This window comes from Xenopus tropicalis, chromosome 3 (genome assembly GCF_000004195.4).
Source record: "Xenopus tropicalis strain Nigerian chromosome 3, UCB_Xtro_10.0, whole genome shotgun sequence".
Lineage (NCBI taxonomy): Eukaryota > Metazoa > Chordata > Amphibia > Anura > Pipidae > Xenopus > Xenopus tropicalis.
In genome coordinates, this window is record NC_030679.2 from 55,816,759 (window position 1) to 55,839,929 (window position 23,171).

Below are 23,171 nucleotides of genomic sequence, written 5' to 3' on the forward strand. Positions count from 1 at the left end.
GCCCCTCTTAAAGGCATTAACAGAATCTGCCATTACCACATCTCTAGGAAGGGCATTCCCCAACCTCACTGCCCTCACCGTGAAAAACCACCTACGCTGCTTCAAATGGATCAGATGCAATTTTAAGCAGGTTATAAAAGTTACAAAAAATATTTTAATTTTTTCCTGCTATTTGTGTAAAAAAAGAGAGAAATGAATAGACCAGCAGGGTTATAAAGTAATACATGATACCTTAAAGAGTGAACCTTGGAGCACATTTAGTAAAGGTCAAGTTTTTTTCCCTGCTAAAAAAGGTGCTTTTTACATTCATGAAAGTTAAAAAGATTTTAACCTATACCTAGTTGAAAAATGGCAAAAATCTTTTTTTCCTTGGTGAGAAAAAAAAAGTAATTTTATTAATAATTTTGTATTTTTTAGTCAATTTATAAATTTTTATAATCAATTTAATTCTGTCACCTAATTTTCACTGTTTTGGTCTCTGCCTTAATGAGTACAGAATCCCTAGGGATAAAGGTGGCCCTAGGGCCAAATGATTGCATTACAATGTAGAGCAGTGATCCCCAACCAGTGGTTTGAGCAACAGGTTGCTAACCAACCCCTTGGCTATTGCTTCCAGGGGCCTCAATGCAGGTGCTTATTTTTGAATTCCTGACTTGGGGGCAAGTTTTGGTTTCATAAAACCCAGTGTAATTGCCAAACAGTGCCTTCTATAGGCTGCCAGTCCCCTTAGGGGCTACCAAATAGCCAATTATAGCTCTTATTTGCACCCCCAGGACCTTTTTTCATGCTTGTGTTGCTCTCCAAATCCTTTTCCATTTGAATGTGTCTCATGGGTATGAAAGGTCGGGGATCCCTGATGTAGAGGATACAGAAAGTTGGAGCAAAGACCACATCAATGAGCTGATGTGGTACTTGATCTGACTAAAAAAATCAAACCTGCCCAAATCAACACCTGGACAATTTTCAACCAGATATCAATTGAATAGGGCCGTCAGGGCCACCTTAACGGAGACCATTATCTCTATGCAATGTCATGTGTCACAACAGACCAGACATTAACTAAACAAAACTATCTAAGGTATGTGCTTTTACAGCCCCTGGCCTTGTGCTGTACAGCCCAGTCTGCCCCAGAGTGCCTTGTCCATGACAGAGAAAGTGAAATTAATGCTTTTGTATTGCTTCCTAATACCTGCTTCTCTCATTTGCTTTACCACCTAAGCCTTTATCCACACAGAAGCACTTCACCGAGGTGTCATTTCCTTGCAGAAAACATATACAGGAAAGCTATATTTATTGTTAAAAGGCATTCTTACACTATTTCACCACTTCAGGGTGGAGATTAACACGTGTGAAAAAAAAATGTGAAAGAAGACAAGTTCTGTCAGATTTCTTAAATATTACCAGAGGAACCTGTTTCCTGTCATGCCTGCCTCATGCAATTTCATTTACTCTGAAAAGATGGTCATTTGTTCCAAGCACTCATTGTAGGAGCAGTTGCCTGTGTCCGCCATCCCTGGCAATAGGGAAGGCAGTGGCTGTGAGGTACGGTTACGCTTGGCTGCACTGTATCCACAAGCCACCACCTCTCTGACCTCTGCGGCGAACAGGAGTGTTAGAAATGTTGTGTCTGTGAGCAGAGGATTTAGTAGCTGCTGAGCTGCTGAGGCAGAGCCAGGAGAATAGAGTAGGGCTGGGCTGCTGCCTGTTTGTTTCCTTCTCTCCTGGGAGTTTGCATGAAACACAAGCGATCCAGCATAGCAGTTATGGCGGCATTAAACCTGCAGCTGACTGAGGGGTAAGTGGATCGACTCCTACCTTGTCTGAATCTCGCAAAGGGACTACTGCGTATGGTTATCAGCCAGTGGCTGTCAGTATCTCGGAGACTATTATCTTTATCATTTAAAATGTGAACATTTCTGATTAACTTAATGAACTTGTGAAAAAGTTCATCACTACAGTTTCAGGTACTTTATTATCTAGAATGCTTGGGGTTTTTGGATACAGGGTTTTCTAGAATTTGGAGCACCATTCCTTAAAGTTACTAAAGACATGCAGGACTGCTTTAAGGATGTTAGTATGAATAGTTATCCTGTACAAGGTTCTCTGTAATTATTACATTATAAACACAGATTCGGAAAAAAAAAATTGCTTGTTTAAATAGGACTCTATGGGAGAGGGAGATTATATAATGTAGTTTTGAGCTTTCTTGATAATTATAAGAATCTTTGTAGGTAGATATGTCCAATACCTGTGTTTTAAGCAACTGCACTGTCTGTAAGCACATATGTGTATATATGGCCCCATAAGTGGCCCCATAAGCCAATTTGAATGACTTTGTAGCCCATACACTACATTTTGTTAACAAGAGTAAAGTTATGTTATGTGTTATCTCTTAATCGTGTGAACTCAAGTTATGTCTCTCCAGCAGTATTTATCATAGATAGAGAGGAATCCTATGATTCCTCTCTTTCTATGATAAATACCACTGTAAAAAATGCAATTGATAATAATATAGCTATAAAGTTGTTGTGAACATTGTAGAGTTCTTACTGCATTTTTATTATTATCGTAGTTTAATTTCATCGGTGTATTTGGAACTAGGGCAAATATTGCATTTTAACATTAGCAGCTCTCAAAACACTTGCTTACTGGCTACATTAGAAAGCACCGTGGTACTAATAGCATTTGGGCCAGGTTTGTCTCCCCGACATGCCATTCCACCGGCAAGAATGTAAATCGCCGGTGGGATGGTATACGCATCTCTTCGGTCACCCTAAGTTGCCTCGCAAGGAAAATTCGGGCAACTTTGGAAAACCGAAGCGACGTATATGCCATCCCGCCAGCCAATGGGATGGCATGTTGGGGAGATTAGTCACCCGTAATAGTGTAGATTTATTGTGGGCGACTAATCTCCATTTGCGCCACTGCCCTAAGGGTGAAGATACACTAGTAGCATCTACTTGTAGTGGCTACAGAAACAGACAATGCTGATCATTTACTGATAATTGCCTCTACATGTGTTTTGCAGAGGCAGTTTTCAGTATTGTCTATGCAAGGTATTTTCTGGCATTAAGTAGCTGTGACAAGTAGCTGCTACTAAGTAGCTCCATGTGTCTTCGCCCTAATAGATAAACTCTTTTCTTAGTACTTTATACTATAGCGACTGACAATCACCCAGCAGTCAGAAAATTACAATGCTTGTCCTGTGGCCTTTGGAGCTGTTCTGAAAGTTGTAGTTCAGCACTAGTTAGTGGGCTGCAGATTAAATTGAAAAGATTTTATTGCAAAATCTTGATATAAATATTATAGGGCTAAATCCATCTCCATAAGAAAAAGAAATCTGTGTATGTGAACATCTGGAGGGATCTGAGGGCTCATTTATGTCTGCAAGTGCAGTGGACAAAGTACAATTTCAGCGCAATCACCACAGCAACATATAGGAGATTCTCTTGATGCAATTACACTACGCCTACTATTGCGTGCAATTTGCCAAAATAGATAAAACTGACACAACTCACAATCAGTGAAATTGTGCAAATATTTTTAACGTCTGCCTGATATTTCTGGTGTTCCTTGGCATCATTACTGGTGTTGGCTGGCATCATTTCCGGTGTTCGGCATGCAAGTGACACGTGTGCCTTATTCTTTTGGGGCAACTGAACTGCTGTGATTGACACAGGGCACTGAGGGAGAACCTGGAGCTACTGCCTGGACTGGATGTGGTGCTGAGGGAAACCCTGGAGCTACTACCTGGTCTGGAGGGGATGCCGAGGGAAACCCTGGAGCTACTGCTTGGTCTGGAGGTGACGCTGAGGGAAACCCTGGAGCTACTACCGGCCCAGAGGGGGCACTGAGGGAAACCCTGGAGCTACTGCCTGGTCCAGAGGTGATGCTGAGGGAAACCCTGGAGCTACTACCTGGTCTGGAGGGGATGCCGAGGGAAACCCTGGAGCTACTGCTTGGTCTGGAGGTGACGCTAAAGGGAAACCCTGGAGCTACTACCTGGTCTGGAGGGGATGCTGAGGGAAACCCTGGAGCTACTGCTTGGTCTGGAGGTGACGCTAAAGGGAAACCTTGGAGCTACTACTGGGTCCAGAGGTGGAGCTGATGGATACCCTGAACTACTTGCCCAGTTCAGAGGTGATGCTGAGGGAAACACTGGAGCTACTGCTTAGTCCATAAGTGGTGGTAGGGCTGGAGGTATTTGAAACGGAAGACAGGAAGGACTGAGCGGCCCCAAACACAACTGTACAGAAGTGGAAGGAGCACATTTTAAAGCAATTACATTTAATGAAAGTGGATTTAGGCATAACTGACTATGGGGAAATTATGTGGACTGTAACTTCACTTGCAGACATTAAAGAGCCCTATGTTTTCCTTGTTACATGTAATTGCATGCAGTTTATGGGTAGAAAATGAGTGCTTGGAATATTCCTTATTGCTTGTACAATATAAACCATAAGAATATTTTGCATTACATTGTGCTTTATTGCCATATGTGGCATGAAAATTGGCTTAAAAGTACATAAAAGCAGAGATATATTTTGGAGCTGGTGTGAAATGGAAAAGTACTATTGAAACATGACAGTTTGCTTTAGGGAGTAGTCAGGTGTTTAACACATATTCTGTTGGTTTTACTGCTTATTAGCTGTACGTTATTTGCTTCATCTTGTGCCAAGAATGCATATTATGTACCCATTCAATCAAGGATAATTACCTGCTCTATTAAGATAGGCAGTTGTGTTCACCTGATTGTTTAGAAAAGAGTGTGCTCTACTTAAAGGGAAACAATTGATACACTGTAAGCAATTCCTATTGTGTGTTATCAGGATATACTTTTTCATGCATGACAGATCTCCAAACAGCAGTATTTGATATCAACTCCCCTGTCCTGCTGGAAATTGTGTGTTCTAGATATTAGATAATAATAGAGGGCAATGGCACACAGGGCAATAACCACCTCCTGTGTGATGTACATCCCAGCTTGTGGTAAAGCAGTATACTTATACTTGCCCCTCTATTGACTTGAATAGGAATGACTTGGGCCCTGCCAGTGCACTTGAAGATCAGGCAATTATCATTCGGAAATGCAGCAGTGCACCAGCAGGGTCCAGGTGATTAACATTCAAGTCAACTGAGGGGCAATTTCAAGCATTTGTCCACATATCCACCTAGCTATGTTATATTTACAGCCACCAACTTTTGTGTTGCAAAACAGGGAACTGTTCCTAACCTTTCTTTAAACAAACAAAACAACAAAATATTGCTCTACTACAAGGAAAGATAGTAAGGTTACTCACTAAGTAAGTCACCATCATCTTTGTAGTATTTTACATGGCTCCCTTGTGGTTTTGTATAAGCCTGGTAAGCACTGTTTCAATTGCAAGTCTAAATGACTACAAGGGAACCTTGGGAAATACTACATGATGGTCATGCATTATTTAGTGAGTAAGATCCCTGGACAGATGCAAAAAGTTACAGATTTAATACATTTAGAGTGCCTAACATATTGAAACCCCAATTTTTTTAACTGTTAAATGCATCTTCTGCACTTTGGTATACCACTTATTTAATATAGCAAGATGATATAAAGACCAGTGAAGTTTTCTAAATCCATTACCGGTCAACATAATGCCCCTTCTATTTTCCATCATTTAGAGCAATACTTAGTATTTTTGTTTTAGAGAAAGGTAGGAGCTGTGCCCTGTTCTACCACACAAATGTTTTAGACTGTAATATAGGGATTTTTACTGTGTAAACCCAAGAACACAAGCCCAAAAAACCCACAAGGGAGTCTTGGGACATATAACAAAAATGCGGTTGTGGTGCTTGAGTAAGTGGTCCCCAGACTGGTGCAATTTTATTGAACAGGAGCACCAGTACAGGGAAGAAGTTAACAATTTAATTCTCTAGGATGGGATGAGGCCTAACATATTTCTTAGCCCTCCAGTGTTGTAACCTTTCCTTGTCCTTTAAGCTGGCCATAGATGGAATTACTCATCCACACCTGACTGAGTTGGCAGTTTATTGACCCAGGTATCAGTCAAAGATCCTCTTGTTTGGTAGCAATTTACTTCTTCATACAATACAGTAATGTTTACATAATGTTTATATATTTTTGTCCACAAAGGTTATTGTTTCTGGATTATTTTGTCTTGCGTAAATAATTATGGCTACTCCAGCTCATCAATATATAGGCAGAAAAATATAACTTTACATATTTAGCCACCATAATATTAGGGATAGGGTCTGTCCCCATTTGGCCAGTATCCCTCTGTGCCAGGGATCCCCAGCCTTTTTTTTACCACACTCAGATGTAAAAATATCAGTGAGCCACACAATAATGAAAAAAAGTTATTTGGGAATGCAAAATAATGGCTGTGATTGACTATTTGGTAGCCCCACTAGGACTGCTGCCTCTGGTTTTAAACTTGCCTCCAAGCCAGAAGTTTAAAAATGAGGCCACTGGTAACAAAGGGGGTGGCGAGCTATATGTTACTCATAAGGTTCTCTGCATTATTTCAACCTGATAAAACATCTGCTGAATGTTGTTTGCCAGGCAATGGGTTAATCTGTGTAGCTGGACCAACCTTTTGCTTAGGCTAATGCCAGACGAGGCACAGGGCGGATATTTTCGGCAAGCGGAAAAACGCTTGCCGAAAATTCCTCCCTACGCCTCCTACTTGTGCCTGCGACCGAATGAATGGGATACGCTCGGGTGCTTAGGGCGGTATTTTCAGCAAGTGCTTTTTCACTTGCCAAAAATATCCACCCTACGACTCGTCTGGCATTAGCCTTAAAAGCATTTAAACAATTTACCGCACACATCTGAACTGGGTGAATGATCCCAACCAAAATCAATGTATCATGGATATTGGTTGGTTTGTCGATTACACAGGTTTGAAAGGGCACTTAATTTATCTATGCACCATGTTGCCAAGTACATGGGGGACTGACAGAGGGGGACGTGAAAGGGGAATTCCTGCAGTTCAAAAGGTTTGGGATATTTACCATGCCAATACCATGTATGGCCATTTGTAAGCTGTCCTTCTGTTTGGCCCATGGACTAATCAAGAAATACCATAAAGGATGCGGGGGTTGTGATAAAGGCTCCTCAGTATGTGTGTGTTTTCATGTTACAATAATAGATAATAAGAATTACCCAGAAAGGTAAAAGTGTACAGCACTGACAGTCACAATCTCTAGTAATTGTCTAAAAACTACTATAATAACATACAGCAGCATTTTTAAAAATAAAATGTATTGTTCTTCTTTTCAGTGGAATAGTGCTAGTCAAAAAGATTTCTATTGCATGTCTGATTTGTCAGAGATGTGTTTCATGAGTTCAGTGGTCTACTAATGTTTTATGGGGATCTGCACATGATCAGATCTAGGACAGGAAGAATATTCAGTCATTTATAGATATAATAGATTGAGGTGTGATTGATCCCAGAGGCTTGTTTATGTTAATGGAAGCTGGTTAGGCCCTCTAGCACTGGGTATTGAAGCAAAAATGCACTGACAAGAACACAACAAGCAAAGAGACTTCAAACTAGGGAAATTTCCCATTTAAAATGAAGCCCTAGGCCACCCACACTCACCCATTAGTAAGTACTGTATATTGCAAAAATGCTCTGAAACACACTATTTAAACTACTTAAGCCTGGTGTTGTTGCATGGATAGTAACCAATTAAGGCAGTTCTTTTCTTTATAAATGCAAATGGAGTCCTTTTGTAGTCTGTCAAAAAAACCTGTCTAATACAATTATTCCAGTGTTTACTTGGAATTCCTGTGCTCAGTGATTATAAATGTTATTGCATCATAAGGTTTGTAGACAAGATGTTTTTCCTTCTAGACTAAATCCTACAAAGTTAATTACACTGTACTCAAAAAAAATGAATGAAACTTGGACAAACAATCATGCAGTCACCTGTAGAAAAATACAATTTACACTTCTGTACAGACCATGACACACGAGGCGATTGCTTCCACAACAGATTTTCTCAACTCTTATTTTTCCCCACAAACTGCCCCACTTTTCCAGGAATCCGACTGTCTGGATTCCAACTCATGTACTTCCAATATTCAGTGGAAAGAGCACACGCCAAGCCAGTCTCTGCTGCAAACACGACTAGTCTATTATTATTATTAACGGCGAGAATGTAAATTGGAGCTTTCCGACTTTGGAAAGCTGAAGTGACACCTATGTTTTTCAGCGATTTACATTCAAAGAGATTAGGCGCCAGCACTAGAATAGATTAATCCCAGGGCGACTCTCCTTGTGTGTTACTGTCCTATACAACAGTGAGCACTGTGTTTATTTAACTACAAGCTTATTCTGGAACTTATCAGGAAAAACCAGGTCTCAAGCACCCCAGATAATAGATACCAGTACCTGAACACAAATCCACTTAATAATATTCCACGATCCTTTACAAATATACGTATATATAGTTACCATGATTCCTAGATATCAAAAGTACACAATTCATTTAGCAACAACTGCTATCACATTTATTGCTATAGAAACGTATGTGTTTTCTGTTGCTGGCACGTACATGAATACATTATTTCTATAGCATAAAGAATTATAGGGGTAACAGCATAAAATAATAATTTTACATTTATTTCCTTAGGCAAAGTATCATGAAGCCTGTCAAGGAATCCCCATTTTGCTTATGTGTTTTCCTTCTTTAATGGCTAACTTACAGGCTGAAGCTCATTCACAGGTCAACTTTCTCCCTGTTAAAAATCACCCGCTAGGTCACCAGCATTCCATCAGGAAATATATTGCAAAAGTGTTCTTGACCACATTATTGAAACTCATTAAGCCTGGTGTTGTCGCATGGATAACAATCAATTAAGGCAGTTACGACTTCTAATGGAGGGCCTTTGTAGTCTGTTAAAAACTTGCCTATAACATTCTTTCAGTGTTGACCAGGAATTCTTGTCCTTAGTGATTAAAAATTTTATTGTTTTGCAAAGCTTGTAGGCAGAATGTTGAGCATTTTGAATTAAATCTTAGAAGTACTCAATTAAATCTTAGAAGTACTCAAGAAGTAGAATGGACTAGAGCTTTTTCAGAGCAGCTCACAAAACTGAGTCAACCCCTCTGCTTGTTCATATGTAAAGCAATACAAATCCTAAACTATATCCACTAAACTATTTGCTTAAGCTGAACAAGTTGGTAGAAAACAAATGTTAATGTGGAAAAGTCGAATAAAGGTGCATTTGGCTGGAAGACAGGATACAAAAAGAAGAAGGGGCGCAAAAGTCTACAAGTCAGATGGGATGGGAACATCATATAGAAACTATGTAAATTATAACCAGTGTTGCAAAGCTGCAGTCAAGCTATCTAAAGAAGACTATTTTCATGTGTGCAACCTATGCAAGCTAAGAGAAAAGGTAAAAATGTGGGTTCATATAAGAAATTAGATTAGTTACGGGGAACACTTAAAATTCAAATGGGATGATCTAACAAAGGCCAACTTATTGGTTTTATTGAAATATTAAAGCCCACGTAGGGTATACATGCAGGTTCTGGGCCATTAAAATCCCATGCATGTCTGTATCTGGTACAGTAGTCCCATCTCCACATACACTATCTTCACTGTAAACATTTTAAAAAAAGCTAGCCTCCTTTTAGAAGGTTATTGGATTCAGTGCTGGATTGCCATCCATTGTTGCCCTAGGCACTACTACCTTTGCTTACCCCCTCTCCAATCAGATTGGTCTGTGAGCACAGAGTATTGCAAATATGTTAATCATATTCAAGAGAGACACTCAAAACTTATAGTAAATGTGCATACGTATATTTAAGAGCAGATGATTTTGGTCTTTTTTGGTACATGTTATTCAGGAATCAGTGAAAACACTATTCTATTGGCCATGCATTATCACCAAATTTCATGCTGACTGGCCTTTAGGTTGCCACTGTCTGTCCAACATTTTTCAAAAAAGTCAAGGTAAATATTCCTTCCCTGGCTTTTTTTTATTTGTTACCATCAGAAGTTATTCCCTTTCAAAAGTATTTTGTCTGCAATTTTATACATTTTATATATGTTAACTTGGTTCTGTGCTTGCTTGTGATAAAATTCTTCTAAGAAACAACCCTTTTATGCTAACATCTTCTCCTCTAATGAGTGGGTGGTAGGTATTATAACAATTGCAGCACAGGGCCAAGGCTTATCACCCCAAATTGCACCCCATATCAGGTTTAATATACAGTACAATAAAAAAGATTGCATAAAAAATGTTTTTATTAATTTATGGACCTTTTTTTTTTTTACACAGGAACTCCAAATGCTAAGAGATGCCTAAACATGGAGGAACCTCTGCATATGTTCTTTCCCGTGATGAATGAAGAGATTTTTAACACTACTGCATATGAAATGAAGGTTGGAAATGGAACAGTGTGTGACCTTATTGATTCATCTGGTGAAGTGCACACATCAGGGGGTAATTCTGTGACAAAAGATGTACAGATATGTAAAGACAACACAAAGCCAACCTCAGAAACTGTGCACCGAAAGGTTCATAATATCCCTCCCCTTATTTTAATGTTCCCTCCCAATGAGACAGATGGAAATCATAACACACCTTTTCAGTTCGATAGACAAGCCCCTGCAAGGATTTCTACTTCCCCTACCTTAAGAAGACTAAGAAAACACACACATGGGCATTTTATGCCATTGCAAGACATTTTTGATGTTACCAAGTTCCCAACCTCAAAAGAGCAATCTGCACTAAATAATTTAGCTGGGCATCTTTGGGATAGCCCACCATGGAGTCCCCAATGTACAATCTCAACATCAGAAGGGGTGTCTGTTTCAGAAAATGACAGAGCTGCTATTCCCAAAGACCCAGAGGAAAACATTAATAATAATAATTGCACAGATGACATCCTATTACACAGTCAGTGGTCAACTGTTGACAAGTCTATGGAGCATTCAGAGAACAGATATATAATTGGATCCACTACAGAAAACTATAATAATGATGATGATTCTGGCAACCTAAGCCCCAAGGTAAGATTTTGTAACTTTGCGTAGAATAAATGCAACCCGACAATATAACTAATGATGTTTTTTAGGAGAATTAAAACCTTCTGGAGCATTAAACAAATAAGGGCTCTGGTACACGGGGAGATTAGTCGCCCGCGGCAAAACTCCCTGCTCGCGGGCGACTAATCTCCCCGAGTTGCCTTCCCCCTGCCATCCCACCGGCGAACATGTAAGTCGCCGGCGGGATGGCAGACGCGGCGGGGCGATTTCGGGAAATCTTACATGTTCGCCGGTGGGATGGCAGGGGGAAGGCAACTCAGGGAGATTAGTCGCCCGCGAGCAGGGAGTTTTGCCACGGACGACTAATCTCCCCGTGTACCAGAGCCCTAAATCTTTCCCACCTTTGCTTAAAACAAGTGTATTCTATATATATATATATATATATACAGTAGATATAGATATAGATATATATGTTTATCTGAGATATGAAACTGTTCACAGGGTTCACTGTGCACATAAGTCTGTTCTTATGCTTTAGGGATAAATTGAAAGACAGATGGGCAAGGTGGTCCACCTGCGGCACATCTGTAACACCTCCCACACAAGTAGACAGTAGCTTAGCTGCTAAAACAGAACACGTGTGGCATATCCCATTGCTGTGCTCACATGGATTAAGCTACATATAATGAGGCTTTACAGAAGTATGGAGTGAGTGTCAGTATTAGCGGGGTTGTTCTTCACTGTCCACTTCATGACATTCACTAAAGGATAGTGAGTGCAAGTGGAGAGTAAAGGACGATCTTGCAGTCAGCACTGAGCATAGAGCACTGGATAGCATCCTGCTCCTGGAAATGGTATTTAAAAGGGTGATTCACCTTTAAGTTAACTTAAGGTAAACAGTACCCTAGTAACAAATAACCTTTATAACTGAAAAGCCACAAAAAATAAAAAAAAAACCAATTGCCAATGTCCATGTCATTCTAAAGTTAATTTAGAGTTGAACAACAGTAAGGGGAAATATTAATCCTGTGAGTATAATTTATTGGTTGCTGTGGATTACTAGACCTGGTACATACGTTGCCACACTTTTAATATTATTATTGACAATTATAAAATGCAAAATATTTTACAGTGTTGTACATTAAATGGGTGTAAACGTTAAACAAAACTTATATTAAACTTATATAAAACTTATATTGTTCCCTAAGTTTGTAGCAGAAGGGCCGAACCCTTCTGGTACCTTTGTGCAGTACATCTCTTCACGTTGTAAATCTGTCCTTTTTTATTTAATCTCCCATTGTCTCTGTGTGTGTGAGGTGGGCAGTTAGTTCTGTTCAAAAACCAGAATACAGTAATAATAATTACAGTGAAATCAGTTGATTGGCTCATTTTACATTTTATTGTAAAACAGTTGCTGGGATTTTTGAAGACTGAGGTTCTAATACACCTTTACATGCTTTGTGAATGGCAATAAAGTAAATTGTTCTGCTCTCCTGTGCTTGAATACAGTAATGATAGATTAAAGTGAAATCAGTTTTATTGATTAACTCATTTTACATGTCATTGCAAAACAGTTGCTGGGATTTTTTAAGACTGCAGTTCTAACACCGCCACATGCTTTGTTAATGGCTATAAAGTAAATTGTTTTGCTCTACTATGCAATTATGACATGAGATAACAATAGACTGCATTTAGTTACACCTATGCATATCATTTATAGATCACTGTAGAGTAGTTTCTGGACCATTAGCCTATCTTAGGTACAACTGATTTGTATAAATATATTAGGAAGTTATGGCATATATCTATAACAGTTTGTTCCTTGTACTGTTCATTATAACTCTTTCTAAAGACAATTCAGCACTAAACTAGCCTAGCAACCACCTCTTTGTTTAAATGTTGGCACAACTATTGTTTGATGAATCTCTGTTTGTGGCGATTACTGTTACTGTGGTTGTACAGAAGGTGGGTCATATACAATTAGACAAGGTTGGCACTCGCTCTCTAACAAGTGTGAAAAAGGCTTGTGTTTAGTACTCTGTTTATTTTTCACTGTAAAATACAATACATATACATTTTACAAACAATGGCAGGACTCGGAATTCGTGCAGGAAAAAAAAGAGCTATATTTGGCCCAATGCAAGGCTCTGCAATACTGAAGTGCCTCTTTATCCTGACCCATAGCATAGCATTTCTGGACTTGGACAGGGACAAGATAACTAGAGAGCATAGTTACACTCTCCTACCTGAAAAGAATTACCTGCTGAAAAAAAATTAAATCTGCTCTTAAGTTAAAGGGGCATTAGGTTGTTTTATTAATAGCACATTTACTTTTGCACCAGTGCTCCAGTAGAATTTCAAGGGCTGCTTTGTATTGGAAAACCTTAAACCATGAGAGCCTTTTGGTTTAGTACCTCCTATTTGCACACTCATACACTTACAAAAGCTGCATTGGCTTTACGTAGCTGTAATATCACACAAGTGCTGCCTGGTCTTAATGTCCAGGGTTGGAGTCTTCCTTGAGCACAAGCAAAATACCAGGCTCTGGTTTAATAAGTAAAGTCCATTAGTAGATTGTATACATGAAGTGTAGTTGCTTATAGATAAAGGTCAAGAGCATAGAGGCCAGTGTATTTTGTGTCAGGGCAAAGTCTGTAGAATAGGATTATCAGGACAGGGAACAAAAAATACACTCAAGCAGGGATTTGGGAATATGAACAAGATTTGTGGGTTTGGTAGAAAACAGTAGATATAATGTTATCATCCTGTAGCCTTCACATTAATGAGGTGATTAAGTGCTACTAGAGTAAATATATTGCAACATATAAACACTTCTTTAATCAATGTATTCCATCTGTTAGTGCATATTATAGCTGTTTAATGTAAAATAAATAACTAACTTAAAATTATTGCATGTCCCAATTCTCGGGGGACATTTTAACAACTCAGCCCACAGTTCCGGATACTTATTGCTTTGCCTTTGATCTCCTGTACTGAACGCCAGAAAAGATACATGTAATTAGATAGGTAGGCTTTTGGCAGAGAGCCCAGAATACTCAACACCTGCACTTAGATACAATTGGAACTAATAAGATAAATAGGTCTCTTGGGGGAAATGAGACTTTCATCTATAAAACAAGACCCCAAAACCTCCAGAAATGTTTGACCCTTATTTGAAACTGTATCCCTTTTTGTTTTTGTTTTTTTTTATATTTTTGAGTTCTCCCTTTGCCTGTAGTGAACTAAAGTAACTGACATCTCTGCACTTATTCTCTACATATTAATTACATAGATTAGAGTGCATTCAATGTATGTTCATATACCTAAATAAAAGGAATCATTGCTGCATTAATGAAATAGTAAACCATTTTTGTTTTTCTGTCTTTTAGATAAAAGCATTACATCACTCAAGGTAAGTAAAAAGTGTTCCTTTTTACAGATTACATTTGTCGGAAGATAGAAACATTAAGTAGTTTTAATTTCTCTATTTACTCTATTTAACTCAAGAAATTAAAAAAAGTTTTTCTTAAATTATAGGCAAAAACTATGCTTAGAATAAGCCCTATTCATTAAATAGGGCCTGTGCCCCTGTACCTTTAATAACGAGCTTTTGCTTTTGTATGAATGTCTATAGATTTGGATGCATGAGAATGACATTGTAAGATTGATCATAAATACTTTTTGCTAAAAGCCAAAGGAGGAATTAGAACAATAGAAAATGTTATTCGGGGTGAGCAGATTTATGATTGCTCAAGTCTTTCAGCATTTAGCATTTTTTTTACTGGTTTTTACTGATTGGGTCAGTGCAAAAAAATCCACATTATATATAAGCAGGTATGACAACTGAAGGATATGGTGAAATTTCTATGTCAATACTTAAATATATAAGGATGGGTCAGAGAGGGTAAAAATTGTACTTTAGGAAAGAGATAGGTTCAATCTAGCCACAAGGGTCCAAGGTGGAGGGGCGGAAGTTTGAGGACCCCGTTGAATAAATACTTTATGGAACTTGGAAGTCAGTCTTCTAAGAGTTACATGGCTGATGAAATTCAAAAACCATACATTTTTGTGTGTGAACAGAAGTGTTGGGAGCTGCTGTCCCTAAAATGTACAAGGCATAAATGTAGGTTGTGTTGAACCAAAAGTATTTATTGTCCTTTTAATAAATTTGAATAATCCTTTCAATTTTGGAGTACATTTTGTAAATGTTTACAGCAGACAAGAACTACAACCCTGAACCTGCTCTTCTCTTACGTTACATTTGGGGAAGCTTTTGTCTTCTGATCTTTCCCCCTGTACATTAATCTGGTAGGAAACACTCAAGTTTTCTGTCCATTAGATACTATGTAAATATGTACATAAGAAACCCACTTTAAGGAAGAACCATTAGTACTTTGAATACTTTTGTGTTCCTTATAGATGGATGTTCCCTTCAGCAAACATATTCATGATGCTCTTTGACTAATAGTTTACAGATGTTTAGACACATTGCTGGTTAAAATGGTCCATTTATTCTCTTCAATTTGCATTTTTCTTTCACACTAAGACTAATGCCACTGGGGGCTAATTCTCAGCCTGCTGATAAACGCAGAAGAAGAATCAGCCCCTACACTTGCGGCAGGCGTCTCCTAACCCTCCTAAGTGTCCTTCCGGAATCAGGCCTGTAAGTTTAGGTACTATGTACTACTAAAAACATGTCAGGAAATAATGATTTTGATATAATGAGAGATATAAGAAATAGGAGTACAGGTATTAATACTGGCCCAGCCATATGCCAGTAATATAGACTTAAAATAATAAAGGACCAATACCTTAAAAGTGCAGTTGAATGGCATAGTCCCAGATTTATTACACAGTGCTCATGACACTTAAACTCGGGCCAGAAACTCGGGTTTCTGGGCCCACATGGCCCTTCCTCAGTGATTGTGTTTAAAGTGTCATGAGTAACGTGTAATAAAGCTGGGACTATCCCATTCAACTGCAATTTTAAGGTATTGGTTCTTTATTATTTTAAGGATTTTCATATAGCCTGACATTTCTCTCAAAATAGCGCATACAGTAGATTTATTTCCTTATATAGTGTAGGATTGCTGTTGTTTTGCACAACTGAGATTGCATAGATAGAACCTATAGTCATCACACTGCACTTTGCTGATATGAAGCCAGTTTCACTTGATCAATATTTGTATTTGTTTTACTTCATCTTTGTTTCTTTCACTGGAATGACAGCAAGTTTTACAACCTACGCACCTCTTGTTTTATCTATTAAATCAATTCCACTTCATCAAAAGGAAGCTTGAAACCTTTGTCCATTCTATTGTTCCCATTATTTGCGGTATAGTTCCTTCTAAACTGTAGGTTAAAAGTCGTGGAAAAGCAAGTTAGCTGTAATTCTTACCAATGACTCACTGTCAGGACATACTTAGTACTACAACAGAATGTTTTCATTATGAAGGCTCACGTGGGTAATTAAACCATTTGTTTAATAAGCATGCAGTCAGAATTTAATTAAATAGCAGCTGCAATGTAGCATTACTTTTAACAGGTACTACCTAACGAACATATAATTTGCAAGCATGCCACCAGCCCTATAATACAATGACTACAGGTTTTGGTATCTATAATTGAATAAATACCAATTCAGTGAAAAATGTACCATATTTATAAGTAATAATCAACAGTAATTTGACTAATTTCAGCACATTCAGTGTCATATGGTATGATAAATACCATCTAACAAAAACGTGCCAGTGAGTTCACAGAATGAAACAGGGACAAAACTATTTTGTAACATTCATAAGTATGCAGATGGAAAAGGTTAGGAGCAGGAAACAAATTAATTCCTGGGGGTAGGGATGACCTGGCTAGCAAAAATTATGCTTGATGTTATTAATAGGGAAGAAAGATTAAAGTATAGAAAGGTTGGGGTTCTTTTCCAGAAGATGTTGCAACCCTACCTGGGGGCCGCTGTGTCACTTCAAAGGAAATAAATGCTGTAATGTGGTGCACTATCTGACATCAAAATGAAGTGTTGGTATTCATTGCTAAGCAGAACCTAAAGCAGTCAGGGTTTCTCACACAGTTCTGATATGCCCTTTAAGTAAACTTTGTTTTTAATAAATCCTGTACATATATATATATATATGTCTGCCAATAGATATAACGAAGTTAATATAAATAGTGGATTCATATTCCCTAAAACCATTTATAAAAGGTAACATTTTTATTGTGAGTAATACATCTGTATTTAAAAGCAACCAGGTCTCTGGTGGTGCCAAGCAGACTTTTTTGTCTAATCACCACTAGTGAGTCCCTTCAGATTTGTGGCAGAATTTACCCATTTGCTTTGCTAGCACTATCTATTAATCCTGCATGCCATGAATTGAACATGTATAAAAAGGAATAAATGGAACAAGTGCCTTGTTGCTATTTGCAAAATTGTACACCCCTTTTTATTAAAAAAAATTATATTGGTGGGAGGTAAAGTACAAATATTGCCTAAACAAGTTGGATGGAAACTGCAAGCCGTGCTTCAGCGTCACTAACACTACAATATGAATGTGCAGTAAAAGATTCTTAAGGTAGCCATACACGGGCAGACATAAGCTACCAATTCGGGCCCTTCAGGCTGATTCGGCAGCTTATCTGTCCATGTATGGGCACCCCGACGGCCTACCCAACTGATATCTGGCCTATAATTATCCAGTTATTGATGCGGCAGGTTTGATTTTCCCTTTGGGTTGGGGACCACTTCTGCTCATTGATGTTGGTCCTTGCTCCAATAGGTCCTATACCCATTCTTGTAATTTGATTGTTTGGCCCAAAGGCCAAAAGATCAGATTACTCTGATATCACCCACCTTAGGTGGGCATATCTGTGGAAGCAGATCTTATAGTGTATAGCCACCTTTAACAACAATTATTTGTCTGCAACTGGGGGAGTGGCAGATGATGTGCAGCGCATAGCATGGCTGTTGTAAATCAGACCTCTATTATCAGCATGCCTTTTTTGATTGTGATTTTTCTCATTTTTTTGTCTTTAATTTTTAAAGGCTGCTGGCACGGAGACGCAGTTCTGTAGTATTAAGCTTGCCTGGCTTGGAAGTGTTTCCTGGGGATCTCTTGGTGTCTGATGGAGCCTCTGATTACATGTATCACTCAACATGGGTTTCAAGTGCAGGTACAGATGTTTTATTTGTTCTAAGATCAGTGGTTCACAGAACCTTTTGTCATAGTCCTCCCTGGTTATTTCCAAATCTCCAAAAAGAAGGACACAGTCCTAGGTGTGTGTATGCGTGTGTATATATATATATATATATATATATATATATGTGTGCTGTTTTAGCACAAGTAAAGTAATTTATATAAAGAATGGATGAGAGTGCTTTGGCTTTTCTCGGCCTGCATAGAATACACAGACAAAGAAATGCAGATCATTAGCCCTGTGTGCTACTAGCCTTGAAGTTTTTGTTATGAATGAAGAAGAGTTGTATGCTGAAGCAAGCTTTTCAGTTATTTTGAATACATTCATTGTATTTTATAAGATAATATTCTTAGTATCAAGTTAAATCCTAGAAGTTTTCCATGGCATTGTAGAGCAGGGCATTTTTTGTTTTCCGTTCTTTCTTTTGGATATAAGAAAAGAAAAATTAAGGAAGTAGTTGGGGTAGTCAATCAGTACAATACAAGGATCAATACATTTCTATACATTCCCAGTTAAATAGCATAAATTAGTAACAACTTTTAATTACTAGTCAGTGTGGTCCTATTATTCCACGCTGTACCCTCAAACCACAGCCTTTAACCTTTATCAGAGGGCATTCTCTGGCTATATATATATGGCAGTTCTTCAGCAAACTACTGACCAGTGTAATTGTTGTAAGGTGCCTGGGCCACATTCACTGAATTACAATAGGCTTTGTAATATATTATAATGCTGAGAGATAAACAAAAGGAAAGTAGGAAGTGCACACTCTAGTGACTCTTAATCTGTTTCTCTTGATTCATTTTCTGCCATTTATCTGTTAATTGTGCCTGAAGTAATGTTCTTCCCCTTTGTATCCTGTTTGTTGTCTGGTGCTTTGCATCCTAATTACTAAAAGTGGCCACACACATGCTGTCATATTCCACTGATCTGACCTATATTATCAGAGTTTAATCAGCCAAACCACTCATTAGGGACCATCACAGACCATTATTCACACTCTTTTGTCTTTAAAAAAAGGTCATTTGTAGAAAACAATTGGTCCATGTAAACTAATATTTAATATTATAAATACATATTTAGGTATAATATCCTCAAAGTAAATCAACAGAAAATGCTGCACAAGGCTTCCTGTGACTGCTGGCAGCCACATGAGGGAAAAGCAAAAGAGCAGGAATTAAAATACATTGGTGCAAAGCATTCCTGTGAGGAAATTGATGTGATTTATTCCAGAATAAATGTGCTCTCTGGGTTCCTATGAGTGCTATAGATGAACTCATTATTGTGATCATACAAACTGCAAAAGGGTTAGACTGTCCTGTAATTAATATTATTAATTGTAACTAACATTATGATTTTTATTTTCTAGACAACAGTAAGAGGATAACAATGTAACATCATTCATGCATTGCAAAGAACAGTGTATTTGCAACTAAAAGTTTTAACATTTCTAAAGTTTCTTATTAAAGAAAATGTAATAACCCATAATTGATTGAATTGCTTAGCCTTTAGGGCTAAATGGTGTAACGTACAAAAAATTAGCACAAATCACCATGATTTTTACTTAATGTCGTCTTATGTACTTTTCCCCTAGATTCCAAGAAACCAAAGTGGCCATTTTCTAAGAAAGGAACTGTGAGTAGATTCTTGGCTAAAGTATAAATACAATACCCATTCAATATGAAAATTTCACTGCATTAGAAAACTGAGAAATTGCATCATGAATGGCAAAGAGAATCAAAAGTTCAAACCAGCACGCTTTATTTTTTAATAATTAAATGTAATATAATTATTTCATCAAAAGATCTAGCAGATTAAATTTCCATCTAACTAACTATTATGAGGTATACTTATTGAGCAATGGATTGCTGCAAGTATTCTTTAGTCAGAGTAGAACTTTTCCTTCCTTTAAATGTTATGCTGCAGCAAATCTTAGGTTAATGGCACATGGAAATTTTTCGTGCTGAAATCTGCTTTGTGTGTGCAGTAACAGGCTGTGTCTGTCAGCACACATACATATAGGGGACAGAAGGCAGCAGAACAGCTTTTCTCCACTGACGTATACATGCCAGCACAGAAAATGTTCCATGTGCCATTATCCTTATGGGAGCCTTTTCTGTATAATTGTCTGAAAATCAAATATTCTTTCATCCAGTAATAAAGGAGCTACCTGGTCTTAGCGGAGGAACTATTAACAAAAAATATGAAATAGAAAGCAACGATGGAGCATGCTGTAACAGCAAAATACCTTTTTTATTTGTCCTTATTGTATACATTCACTGTACCAGTGACAAGGCTTGTTTTCTTGGTATATTTTATTGGCCACTGCCAATAAAAACACTGCCAGCCTCTGTGTATTGGCAGTTCATAAATTCTGTTGTTATAACCCCACTTAATTTGACACGCCACAGTGAACAACATTTGGGGTTTCAGTTCTCTAGTACTAAAGAACGGAATCAGTTATTTTGCTTATCTGATAGAGAGTTAGGCTAAATTGTCCATTTTGCAGCATACTATGGTCTGAAAATGTCCTCCAGGAATTAATGTACATGTAAACTGTTATTTCTTAAGGAAAGTATATATTGTAAAGAATAATTTAAAAAATATGGACATTTAAATTTGGCATTTTCATCCTTTAGCTAATGAAAGGAAAGCAAAAGCAAATATCTGATTTGGAAAACTGCCTCTCAAGTGTTAAGATCCAAGACTTCACAGGAAATGAGCTTTACATTCTTAAGGTAAACTCTTCTAATGAGAAGTTGTTATTTGTGTGAAGCCATAAATCCATCTATTCTTCAGAAGCCTAAGGTTTTTTCATTTTGGACATTTCTACATAAGTTATATTACTCAATATACGTACAAACCCAAGAGCACATAGGGAATTTTGAATCATTTTGTTATTTTAATAAATAAATAATGTCAGTAATCTCTGAAAACTACTACTCTCATTTAGCCCAACGCATAGACAATTAAATGGGTAGAGTGTTCCCCCACTAGCTCCTAAACATATTGATAAACATTGTTACTTAATCTAGAGAGGCTTTAGTTTGTTTGTTTGTTTATGGAGTAGGAGTAAAGCTATATTTTGAGCTGCAAGATAATACATTCTGGATACCAGCAAACCTTTTCAAATATGTTTTTGTTGATCTCTACTTCCAAATCGAGTTTAATCACTGAAGGGGATTTATCTACAAAACTGCAGGCAGGTAATGCTGTAAGAGAGTTTACAGGAGTTTACAGAGTTTACATCTTGGACAAAAAGTTCTGAAACTGTCATGCTAAATGGTATGAAATATGAATAAATTGTCTTCTAAGTAATGAAATCCACCCCTTACAGCTTTGGCGCTGAGTGAATTAGGTGACAATCTATCAATTTATTAAATGTTCCTGTACAATTGGTATCTAGGACAAAACATGGAATGAAGTTATAAGTATGCACACTGCAGAGAACACGGAGAACCTTCATAAATCAAACAGAAGACGCCAAGAGTCTGTATGGGAACTTTTCACCTCTGAGTGCACTTACCACCTAGACCAGTTGCTAGTTCTGAAAAAGGTAAGTAACATCTCAAATAGGATTAAGTAATAAAACTAAAAATATGTTAGTAGCCTAGTTCATTTGATTGATTTGACTTGGTGGTTCTTAAAGGGACACTGACATAGTGAGCGCTGCCCTTTCGCTGTATATATTGCGTTTGTGTCTGGATTTTATTGAATTATTAATATTATTACTTTTCAGTTTTCTTTTTATTATTTGAAATTCAAAATAGTTCACCATTGCTAAGGTCATTGACCCTAACCATAAGAAGAAATTGCAAAGCTACATTGTTATTATTTTGTTTAACTGTATACTGTTTAGGTTTCTACTATTTGTCTTGCATCTTACCATTCCCGCAGCTTAGTTGCTAAGGTCAATTAACCTAGCATATTTTTACATCCCAGGTGTATGACCTTACATTTATCCACATTTATTCACCTGCTGCTTAGCCGCCCAGATTGTCAGTTTGTCAAGATCATCCTGGAAGGATTATACATCCTGGAGTGAATTGATTGGACTGCAGAGTTTTTTTTCATCTGAAAACACTGATTCTTTACTTATAATACCCTCCCCTAAGTCATTAATGAACAATTTAAACAATTTAAACAAAAATTGTGGACCCAGTACAGAACCCTGAGGGACCCCACTGAGAACCTTATTCCAAGTAGAGAATGTACCATTAACAACCACCCTCTGTACCCGATCCTGTAGCCAGTTTCCTATCCATGTCCAAACGACTTCACTAAGGTCAACAGACCTTAGTTTAGAAAGCAGTTGTTTTTTGGGGCACAGTATCAAATGCATTGGCAAAATCCAACTAGATCACATCTACTGCATCCCCACTCTCCAGCTTCTTACTAACCTTGTCATAGAAAGCAACAGTGTCGGACTGAGATGGCAGGGGCCCGCTCTCAAAACTTTAATTCCTCCTCTCATCCTTCAAACTCTTTATTATCCTAGTCTTTTTTCTCTACATACTATACCCTATTCTTCCATCTATCAAGCTTCCATGTTCCTGTACAGAAATAGGGAATGACCATGAAATAGGCTAAATAGATAGAAACAAGAAGGCCCACTGACACCTGGGCCCACCAGGAGTTTTCCTGGTGTCCTGGTAGGCCAGTCGGACACTGGAAAGCAATCAAATTAGTCTTGACAGGACCTGTCCTTCATAATGCCATGCTGATTACTGCTCATAATGCCATTCTTCAGAACATAATTTTGTATTTGATCCCTTAACAAGCCTTCAAATAACTTGCCCACCACAGATGTCAAACTTACTGGCCTATAATTTTCAGGCTGAATGTATACCCTTTTTAAATATAGAAATTATATAACCTTTACTCCAATCCATAGGTACCATACCAGATGAAAGCAAGTCTGAGAATATCAGAAACAAAGGCCATTGTAAAACTGACCCTAGCTC

The 23,171-nt window shown here is 37.9% G+C and overlaps 1 protein-coding gene across 1 annotated transcript in view; it reads left to right on the plus strand.

The window, feature by feature from the left end:
* The first annotated feature begins 1,391 nt into the window (after window positions 1-1,391).
* Window positions 1,392-23,171, plus strand: part of plekhg7 (pleckstrin homology and RhoGEF domain containing G7) — a 35,975-nt gene continuing 14,195 nt past the window's right edge. The window contains exons 1-7 of the mRNA XM_004912915.4: window positions 1,392-1,795; window positions 10,295-11,028; window positions 14,394-14,416; window positions 18,056-18,183; window positions 19,802-19,842; window positions 20,847-20,945; window positions 21,614-21,763. Coding sequence (XP_004912972.1) covers window positions 10,324-11,028; window positions 14,394-14,416; window positions 18,056-18,183; window positions 19,802-19,842; window positions 20,847-20,945; window positions 21,614-21,763 — 1,146 coding nt within the window. The 5' untranslated portion in view covers window positions 1,392-1,795; window positions 10,295-10,323. The remainder of the gene's footprint in view (window positions 1,796-10,294; window positions 11,029-14,393; window positions 14,417-18,055; window positions 18,184-19,801; window positions 19,843-20,846; window positions 20,946-21,613; window positions 21,764-23,171) is intronic.